The sequence below is a fragment of the Hyaena hyaena genome, unplaced genomic scaffold, assembly GCF_003009895.1.
Source record: "Hyaena hyaena isolate Hyena2069 unplaced genomic scaffold, ASM300989v1 scaffold_105, whole genome shotgun sequence".
Lineage (NCBI taxonomy): Eukaryota > Metazoa > Chordata > Mammalia > Carnivora > Hyaenidae > Hyaena > Hyaena hyaena.
In genome coordinates, this window is record NW_024080737.1 from 1,683,130 (window position 1) to 1,694,157 (window position 11,028).

General features: G+C 34.5%; 1 protein-coding gene across 1 annotated transcript in view; it reads left to right on the forward strand.

The window, feature by feature from the left end:
- Positions 1-11,028, forward strand: part of LEKR1 (leucine, glutamate and lysine rich 1) — a 178,865-nt gene that overhangs the window by 152,734 nt on the left and 15,103 nt on the right. Inside the window, exon 11 of the mRNA XM_039236030.1 lies at positions 8,813-8,977. Within this exon, the coding sequence (XP_039091961.1) occupies positions 8,813-8,977 (165 nt within the window). The remainder of the gene's footprint in view (positions 1-8,812; positions 8,978-11,028) is intronic.

Below are 11,028 nucleotides of genomic sequence, written 5' to 3' on the forward strand. Positions count from 1 at the left end.
TTATAAGCTATCCTTTTAAATTTCACTAATAGTACACTAAAACACATTAGGAATGTTTCAGCCTTTTTTGAAGGACTCTTCTATTTTGAAGAAGAACTTGATATAACCCAATAGTTAAAACAAACAAACAAACCAAGAGAACCTTAAGTCCTGGCTGAGCAACTGGATTAATAGTGAAAACCCAGGGGAGGGGGGTAATTTACCTCAAGAAGTAGTCAATTCCAGCACAAAAGGGAGGCAAACAAAAAAATATCAAGTTCTTCTTCAAAATAGAAGAGCCAAGTGGCTGAATAATTCCTAATGTGTTTTAGCATACTATTAATGAAATTTAAAAGGATAGCTTATAAAATAACACAATGTATAAGGATCAACTTGTCATAAAAATATCAATTTTTGTTTATGCATAATAAACGTATGACTAAAAACAATATTGAGAGCACACTTTAATTTTTAAAATTACATCATGTAATTTTAAAAACTTAATTAATGAAATCATAAAATTGTGGATCTGGAATAGCCTGCAATTATCATATGATTTAAACCTTTTAATCAAGATAATAAAAACAGTCTCCATTAATTAGAGTGTTTACTATATGCTAGGCCTTGTGCTCAATGCTTTCCATAAATGTAATTTTAATTATTATAAAGTTACTATTCCCATTTGCACATGGAAAAAAAATAAGGCTCAGAGAATTTATGTAAATTGCCAAGTTTATATAGTCAGGAAATGACAGTTGATACAGATCTGGGGGCAGGTAGGGGCAGTGATGAGAGCTAAATACAAAATCCAAAACCTATGCATTTGACTTAGATGCCCTAATAGGACCTAGATTTACCCTCCGTCCTAAACAAGTAAACCATTAGAGAAAAGGTAAAAAACAATGGTTTCAAGACACTAGATATCAAACAATGAAGGGCAGTGATTCTTACAGATGAGAGACAAATGAGGTGAGTTCTGTGATTGACCAGACTTATAATTCCTTAAAAGGAATTTAAGGCCACAGTACAGGAAGTGTGAATCTAGGTAGTTTGGCAGATTCTTTGAGTTGAGGAGACCAGAGAGATCAAGGTAGCTGGAATTCACCAGGGATAACGTTTTCAGGAGAGAGCTGCACACAGTAAGAATGCTGGAGATCTACAAAGAGTTCCCATTAAGTATACGTATGGTCAGTGCATATGAGTGGGGAAACTATTCAAAAACAGAAAAAGACCCATGGAAAGACTAAAGAGAAGTAGCAAACAGTCACACATGACCAGACTGGAAAATTTATAATTTATAGGGCACTGGGTAAAGTTCTCAGAAGAGTTTTGCATCAGCAGTAAGGAAAAATTAGCTATAGACTAAATGCTGATCCTGCCTCACAAATTTTCAAAGAACTAAAAAACTCAAGGTGATTCCAAGAAACTTAATTGCATCCCACAACAGAGTTCAGCATTCATAGGAATACAGAAATATCCAGCATCTAATGAGGTAAAATTTACAATACCTGGCACTCAGTCAAAAATTGCCATTCAAAACAAAACAAAACAAATGGGAAAACTCATAATGAGAGTAACTCATAATGAGAGAAAAATCAATTAATAAAAACTGACTTGAAAGGCACAGGTATTAGAATTAGCAGACAAGGACATTAAAACAGTTATGATGACTGTATTCCATTTGTCCAAAATCTAGAGGAAAAATTGACCATGTTAAGTAGAGATATGGAAGACATAAAAAAAAAAGATCTAAAGTGAACTTCTAGAAATTAAAAGAACAATATCTAAGATGAAAAGCACACTAGATGGGATTAATAGAAGATTAGACCTTCCAGAAGAAAAATTTAGTGAACTTGAAGACACAGCAATTGAAATTATCTAGATGAAACAAAAATAGAAGACTCAGTGCACTATGAGGCAAATTTAAGTGGAATATATGCATAGTTGGAATCTCCAAAGTACAAGAAAGAGAAGAAAGGACAGGAAAAATATTTGAAGAAATAATGGCTGAAAAAATTTATGATTTAATGAAAACTATAAACCTACACATTCAAGAAGCTCAACAAACCTCAAGCACAAAGAACATTTTAATCTAACTGCTCAAAACTAGTGATAAAAAGAAAATCTTAAAAACAACCAGAGAATAATAGACATATTATATAGAGGAATAAAACTAAGGGTGAGAGCAGATTTTTTCATCAAAGACAATAAAAGCAAGAAGAAGGTGGGACTGAAAGTACTGAAAGAATGAGGGGACTAGGGGTGCAAGCTGCCAATCTAGAATTCCATATGAAGTGAAAATATCTTTCAAATATGAGGATGAAATAAAGACACTCAGAAATGAAAAAGCTGAGCAAATATATCACTGGCACACTCACAATATGAGAAATGTTAAAAGAAGCCCTTTAGATGGAAGAAAAATTATACCACATGGAAATATGGATCCATACAAAGCAATGTAGTACATCAGAAATGGTATAAATGGCAGATTAGACCTTCTAATCTGGATAAATATATGAGTCATGAGTCTTTTAACTATATGAATTTCTTTAAAATATAATTAACTTTGAAACAAAAATATTAACAACCTTATATGAGAAATACAACATGTAGAAGCAACATATATTACAAAAATAGCACAGTGTCTAAGAAGGGAAAAATGGAAGTATACTATTGTGAGATTCTTATTCAATACATGATGTGATAAATCACTAGAAGATAGACTACCTTAAGTTAAAGATATATTCTATAAATTCTAAGGCAACCACAGAAGTAGAAAAAAGAATTATAGCTAACAAGCCAGCAAAGGAAATAAAACTGAATTTTAAAAAAAATACCTTAATTCAGAAGATGAAAAAAAAAAAAGGAAAAAAGATGAGATGGTCCAGATAGAAAACATTTAACAAGATAGATTTAAAGCTAATCATATCAATAATCAAGTGAAATGTAAATCATCTAAATTGAGGTTCAGCAAACTTTTTCTAAAAAGGATGGTTAATAAATATCTTTGCTTTGTGGAGCATAGACTGTTGCAACCATTCAACTCGGCTCATTGTGGCTTAAAAGCGGCTATAGACAATATGCAAATAAATGAGCATGGCTGAATTTAGTCTGTGGGTCATAGTTGGCAGAGTCCTGGCCTAACTATCCCCATTAAATGACAGGACTGTCACATTTGATAAAAATGCAATACTCTACATTCCCTACAACAAAATATGCTTTAATATAAAGAAATATTGTAACAAGTAGGTTAAAATAAAGGATGCATAACAAATAAAGTATATGCTAACACAAATCAAAAGAAAGCTAGAGAAACTATGTTTATATTTATGTATATGTATGTAAATATATGTATCATATTTATAAAGTAAATTTGAAAGCAACGATATTAGCATATTTAGAATATTAGCAGGGATTATGAAGTTCATTTCCTAATATTAAAGAGATCATCAGTTCACTAAGAGGACATAATAATCCTAGATATTTATTCACCTTATAATTTTAAAATTAATTTTAACTTAAAATTTAACTTAAAATTAATTTTAAAATTAGGCAAAATTTTATAGAACAGCAAGGAGAAATAGACAAATCCACAATTAGATAAGAGATTCAATAATAAATAATAATTGATATAAAAATATCTGGGAAATTAGTAAAGATATATAGTAGGGAAAATAGTATAACTTTTATAATTATTTATTTTTAAGAGATATATTGAACAACACTTTTAATAAACATAACCTAATTGATATTTATAAAATTCATCACTTAACAGCAGAATACATATTCTTCTCAAGTGCACATGGGGCATTTAATGAAGCATAAATAACTCTCAATAAATTTAAAAGGATTCATAATATACAAAGTATTTTTTCTGACCAGAGTGGAATTAAATTAGAATTTATTAACAGAAAGTTATCTGGAAAGATCACCAAATATTTTGACACTAAATAAATCCCTTAATCACTATGCTATGTAGATGTGTGGGGAGACAGGTTACGTGAAAAAAACAAATCATGCTGAACCATGGAGTCTACCAGAAATAACTAAGTGTGCATAACTCTCCACCTTTGTAGTAGCTCTATGATCTTGGTGATGGTACTTAACCTCTTTGAGCCTATTTTGTAATCTAGTTGGTGGGAATAATAATTATTATGTTATAGGGGCGCCTGGGTGGCTTAGTCGGTTAAGCGTCCGACTTTCGCTTAGGTCATGATCTCGCGGTTCGTGGGTTCGAGCCCCGCGTCGGGCTCTGTGCTGACTTGCCAGCTCAGAGCCTGGAGCCTGTTTCAGAGTCTGTGACTCCCTCTCTCTCTGACCCTCCCCTGCTCACACTGTCTCTCTCTCTCTTAGAAATAAATAAAAATATTAAAAAAAATAATTATTATGTTATTATTATTATATGTTGTAAGAATTAAATGAACTAATATAGGTAGCCACCCCTACCTTGTATTGGTGCTAAGAGAATATTCCCTCCTTTCATCCTGAGTTTACACAGGACTTCAATATATATTCTGATTCCTTAGCATTGTTTTTTTATTGCAAAGTCTGGGTATTTGAGTAATCATGTACCTTTAAAATTTATATTTATTCATAAATACTTTGAATTATTAGTTTTCAACCAGCATTTGTTTTAACTCTTAGAAAATAGTAAAATTTATTTTTAGGAGATATATTTTTAAAAATTATGTGGATACATCAAATATAAACAAATGACTTAATTTCCACTTTGGCATCTGAAATTCCCTTGCTTTTATAGGGATTGTCAGTAATGAGTGATTATGTTACAATATACTGTTTGGCTCCATTGACAGAAAATTATCTCAGAATCAACCACAAATAACTCACTTGGAAAATAGTGAAATGATGGTATTTTGCACATTAGAATTAGACACAGGTGTTATAAAATACTAATAATACATTTCAACACAAATACAAAAGGAATTAAAAAACATACTCTGAATGGAATCATCAGGAAGCCCTGGAATCATCAGGAAGCCTTCACCAGGGAGATAGAGTTTGAGCTAACAGGAGATATGGATTTAAAAAAAAAAGCATAAAAATTAAAACCTGGAAGGTGTACACAGATGGCAATTTATTTTACTTTGTGTAACTATTGAGCTCATATGTTATTCATGCTTTTGTTTTAGAAATCAGAATTTCCACATGATTATTAAAATTCCTATTTATTATTTTATAAAGTAGTGTATATTTTATATAAGCACCATCATCAAATTTACTTATTTTGTATAAGCATGAGTTCTTTCATCTTTTTATTTATTCATTTTCATCTAAGATATTTAAAAATGTTTCAACATTAAAAAACATAAACATGATAATTTGGCATGAATTCATCTTCTCAATGACAAATAATATACTGGTTTAAGAAAATCATTGTGTTTGAGGGCTTCTGATTTTGTTCAGACTGTTCAGATTATGAAGGGACCAGTAGTATCATCTCTCTGTGCTAGTGTCAGCACTTTCAGATGGCCATGCAGCTTCCTTACATGTTTAGAAATCCCTCCTGAGGTTCGTCACTGTGCTTCTCTTGCTCTGGTTGTGCAAACTAAAACTCAAATCAGCAATAGAAAAATCACTTTTCTCTTCTATCTTCATGCTCTTTCTTACTCTCCTTTCTCTCTCTTTCTCTCTCCCTCCCTAAGTGTTCATTCCAAGGAATAATTCAGGGCCAAGAAGATCTCCCTGCCACCTGACTGAGAACATTCTACTAATTCAATCTACCAGCTACCTTCTTTTCTTCCCTGAACACTTTGTGTTCCATCCTCATCAAGGGACTCTACTGGTTTCCTAAATGACATCTTCCCCATAATTAACTTAAATATTTTTTAAAGTCTTTCTAAAGTCTTTCTGTTATCTAATTTAAATTTTGTCCTGTCCCACCTAGTCTGCATACCTTCTTGTTCTCTTAATTTGAGCAGTCAGCCCTTATTTTGAGAGATGTCTTTTTGTCCTAAAATAACTATTTGACTCTACCAATTAGCCACACAAGGAATTTTTTGAACACTTGCTATTTTAGTACCTTCGGACACATTTTTCTTGAGCTTCTCAAAACATGTTTATTTAATTGGTTTTTAATAGTATCAAGGTATCTTGTGGGTTATTAATTCTTAAAGTTACACCTTGCAGGTTTTTCAAGTGTTTTGCACTTGATATCCTCCTTTCATGTGTTCTTGACTCATCTATTCCAGTGTGGTTGGAGCATGGGGCTGTGATCAAATGGGGAAAGTGAAAGTTGGGTTGGAGAAGTCCAGGGTTGCCATAAACAGTGTTCATCTTGTGCCTAGCAAAGTAGTACAGGCCAAAGGAGAGAAGAGAGCTGGAATCCAGCCAGTGCTCTGCTCACCAAGTGCTCTGCTTGGCATGAGGCTGTATTTATCTGAAGAAGGGATCCTTTGTCAGTTCACAAAAAAGTGTTGCATGGGCTAGTGGTGGCCCAGTAGGAGATCATGTATAGGAATTTTGATTTTATAGTAATGCATTGAGAAACCACTAAGAGGAAATAAAATAATCCAGCCTATATTTTGTAAAGAATACCCTGCTGTGTGTATCACAGATTGGAGAGAGGCAGGAGTGGCAGTAAGAAAGCCAGTGAAGAGGTGATGGTAGCCAGAACTAGAGCACTAGCAGTGGACATGAAAAGAAATGGATGGATTCAAGGCATCTTTTGGAGGTGAATTGGACTTGGTGTCGAGTTAGGTAGCAGAGGTAAAAATGATGCCCCAGTTACTCACCTGAATAACTAGATGGATTGTGGTTACTGTGTCCCTACTGGGGAAGAAACAGGTGGGGAGATGGTTCTATTAAAGCTTCAGACAGTTTATTTGAGACACCTCTGGTATATCTCAATGGCTAGCAGGAGGCAGGTACATATAAGCACCTGGAATCCAGAAAAACATCTGTTCTTTTTTTCCGAGAGCCCCTGAGACTTTCCTTGTCTTTAGAAGTGTGAGCACAATACAAACGAGCAATTCTATCATGTTCCTAAATGATCCTTAGCATCCTTTTCCCCAAACAACCCAAAAAGTTATTTTGAGGGAACCAGAATAACTCCTTGTATGGAGTATAACATACCTGTTTTGCCTTAGAGGAAATACTCAATCCTATAACCAGTGCAATAAACTCAACTGACCCCACACTGGAACTAGTCTTCTGTCTGCATTTTATTTAATTTAAAGGACTTTCTGTAAATGTTCTTAGAAATTTTCTGTTTCCAAGTACTCTGGTTTCAGTGTTTCACAGAGAAATTCATGTTGACCTTTCCTCCTCATATAGTGGTCTGAATCACAGAGTCACAGTAAGTCAGATTTGACAGTATTTCTCCCAAGTTATCTGGCATTTACTCCTACTAAGAATTTATCATCATGGCACAATGTAAATCTAGAGCCAGCCTGTCGCTGGGATTCTCTAATCTCACTAGATGAGCGACCAGGCCTGAATGACTCCAGTACTCATAGATTTGTTCTCTCTCTTCCTCCAGTAGGCAGAGCCAAAACCAATGGTTTAAAACCACGGGGAGAGAGATGTTGGCTGAACTAAAGGAAAAACTGCCTAATGCTTAACGCTGTCTGAAAATGGAAATGCTTGCTGGGAAGAAATGAGTTATGGTTTCTAGTGGTGTTGAGACACAGAGTAGACAATGGTTCGGTGCAGATTCTGTGATAGAGATTGAAGGGTCACAGCACAGAAGTAATCTTCACTGACTATTGAATCCCAGCTCATGCTAGAGCCTTACACATGTCTTGTCCCATTTAATCTTCATAATGATTCCGAAGGGAACTAGTTATAACTCCACCAGGAGAGGTTACAGTCACAATTTAAGATTATACAGTTAGAAAGTGGTGGAGCCAAGGGTTTAGAGCCAAGATTTAAACTCAGTTCCATCTGAATCCAAAGCCCTTGCTTATTCTTTCCACAATTCATGGAAGCTTGAGAAATGGAACCAGGGGATTTCTATGGTCCCTTCCAGTGCTGTGGTTCTATCTGAGTCCAACATGGATACAGGCATCATTGACTTGACTGTATTTTCCTTAATCATCCTTCTGGCCTCAACCACATTAAAATGATAATCTGTGACTCCATTACTTTCTGGGGTCTCATCAAGAAAAGACTATTTAAAAACTCAACATTTGTGTTTTATATCTCCTCTGAGCTTTCACTAGACCTTAGTCTAAAGGCCTCAGAATCTTTTTATTTTTTTGGAGGCACCTTGGTGGCTCAGTTGGTTAAGTGTCCGACTTTGGCTCAGGTCGACTTTGGCTCAGGTCATGATCTCACAGTTCATGGGTTCAAGCCCCGCGTCAGGCTCTGTGCTGACAGCTAGCTCAGAGCCAGGAGCCTGTTTCAGATTCTGTATCTCCCTCTCTCTCTGACCCTCCCCTACTCACGCTCTCTCTCTCTCTCTCTCTCTCTCTCTCTCTCTCTCTCTCTCTCGGAAATAAATAAAACATTAAAAAAAATTTTTTAATCTTTTTTTTTCGTATAGGGTTTCTGGCAAGGACTGGGTTTATAATACAAATGTACAGAAGACTAAGATTTTAGTATTTCTGAAAACTGTCAGAATATATTGTCTTAACTTCTCTACTCATTTTTAGTCTTAGAAGGTCTTAAGAGATCTTAAAATATTTGACCCAAGGTCGTTTTTTTCTGGGCTAAGTTCTGAGTCAGGTTCTTTTTAAATATTAGAATTAAAAAATTCAATTAATGAAACAATAAATATTAGAATTAATTTTTTAAATTAAAGTCTGAAAATAAGCTTGATTTCCTTATCTTGAGGTCAAATGACTTTATATGTGTGGCAAATACTATTTTCTAGATTGAAGCTGAACTTACCAAGGAAAGAGCCCGACATTTAGTTGAGTTTGAGGAGCAAGCTCTGCTTTTTAAGGAAGAAGCTAAACTGGAACTTGATATTGAAAAGGAAAAACATCAAGAAATAATCCAAAAATATAAGAAAGAACAAGAGGAACTAAAAATGAAGGTCTGTCATTATGATGTTCATTATTATTTAATGGGTTTGAAACTATAGATGTTGGTTATTTCCCTCTAAGAACACTGTACAGTATTTATAACTCAAGTAGCTTTCCTCATGGTCACTGTGCCTTGGGTTTAGCTACATCGGTAGAATGGTTTAGATATTTTCCAGAATAAATCACTGAAATAAATCATATAAGCATACTCTACAGACATGTATGGAATTTTTTCTTGTAAAATACACTTTTTTTAAAAACAGCACAAATTTATAATTAATAATTAGCAGGGTTAAATATTCTAACACTTCAAATATCTAATATCAACTGATAAGGAGATGTTTTATATAATTAACATTTTCCCAACAGCTAAAGCCTATCTCCTTTAATTGCAAATATTTTCAACTCTAGATATTTTGAATGAAGGGAAATATTTTTAAAATGTAATCTACCTCCATAATTTCTGAAACAGTATGTCCTAAACATAATTTTTTTAAGATTTTGTTTTCAAGTAACCTCTTGAACTCACAATCTCAAGATCAAGAGTCATGTGCTTTTCTGAGTGAGCCAGCCAGGCAACCCCCAAATATAATTTAAGGTTTTGTTAAGGTAGTTCTGTTATTATAAGACCTGAGTATCATATGTATGTATGTATGTATATATATATAGATATATATGTGTGTGTGTGTGTTTATGTATATATATATATATATATGTGTTTGTGTGTATATTAACTAAGAACCAGTGGGGAACCATACTTTGAATAAACTCATTAACCGTCTGTGTAAATTAAGCATCAAATGAGACTTAATGGCCCCTACTTCAGTGAACAGGAGATATGGTACAGCCTTTTCAAGAGCACTGTGAACAATAGGCAGGGCCAGCTACATGAGTATATGATAAGTGCAGTATCACAGGGCCCCACACTCAGAAGGGCCTCATACTTCTTGGGTTTAATGCTCTGTAAATGTTGTCTGGAAATTCTTAATAACTTCATCTTTGAATTTCTGTTTTGTAAGTGAAGTTCTTTTGGGACAATGGTGCCCTTGAGAGATTCCAAACTGATAGCTGAAAGCTTGGAATCTCAGCTCACCCAGGTTTCTACCTCTCCGAGACTAGTTTTCTTCCAGAAGAAGCCTCTTAAGGCAGGCCCCAACTTGCCAAGGGTTATAGGTTTTTAAAAGAAGTCATAAACCCAGATTTTCTAAGTGAATTCTCTTGATTTGTAAATGCTGACTCACTTTTTGAAAAAATCAAAACATATTTGTGGCTATGTGAGTCTCCTGTCCCAAAGGTAACCTGCTCTATTTCAGTGTTAGCTCTCCTTTGGATGATGGAAACTACTGTTCAGACCTAGCAGTGACCCTCTCCCTTCCTAGATTAATTGAATATAATGGAATACTAATTAAATTTTCAAAGTTACTAAGTGTGAATAGATTTCTTGCAAAAGTTATTCTGAATGTAAATTTAACATTTGAAACAAATTTTGGATACATAACTCTTAAGTAATAGTTCACAGAATCCTTGGAACTTTGGTCTATGACTGTTTTCCAGATTCTTCATGGACTAGTTTCTTGTTGTACTAATATTAATAATGTGACAATATCCGTAGCACAAATAATAAGGATATGTTTCATCAGAAGCAGATTGCTCTTCCTGGTTTGTTTTATGTTTTTTGGTTTTTGGTTTTTGGTTTTGTTTTTTTTTTTGTACAGATAGTTTATTGTCAAGTTGGTTTCCATATAACACCCAGTGCTCACCCCACAAGTGCCCTCCTCCATGCCCATCTCCCCCTTCCCCCCCACATCCATCAGTCCTCAGTTTGTTTCTCAGCATTCAAGAGTCTCTTATGGTTTGCCTCTCTCCCTTTCCCCCACCATTTCTCCCCTTCTTCTCCCCCATGGTCCTCCGTTAAGTTCCTCCCAATCCTCCTATATGTGCAAACATATGATATTTGTCCTTCTCTGCCTGACTTATTTCACTCAGCATAACACCCTCAAGGTCCATCCATGTTGCTACACATGGCCAGATTTCATTCTTTCTCACTGCCATGTAGTATTCC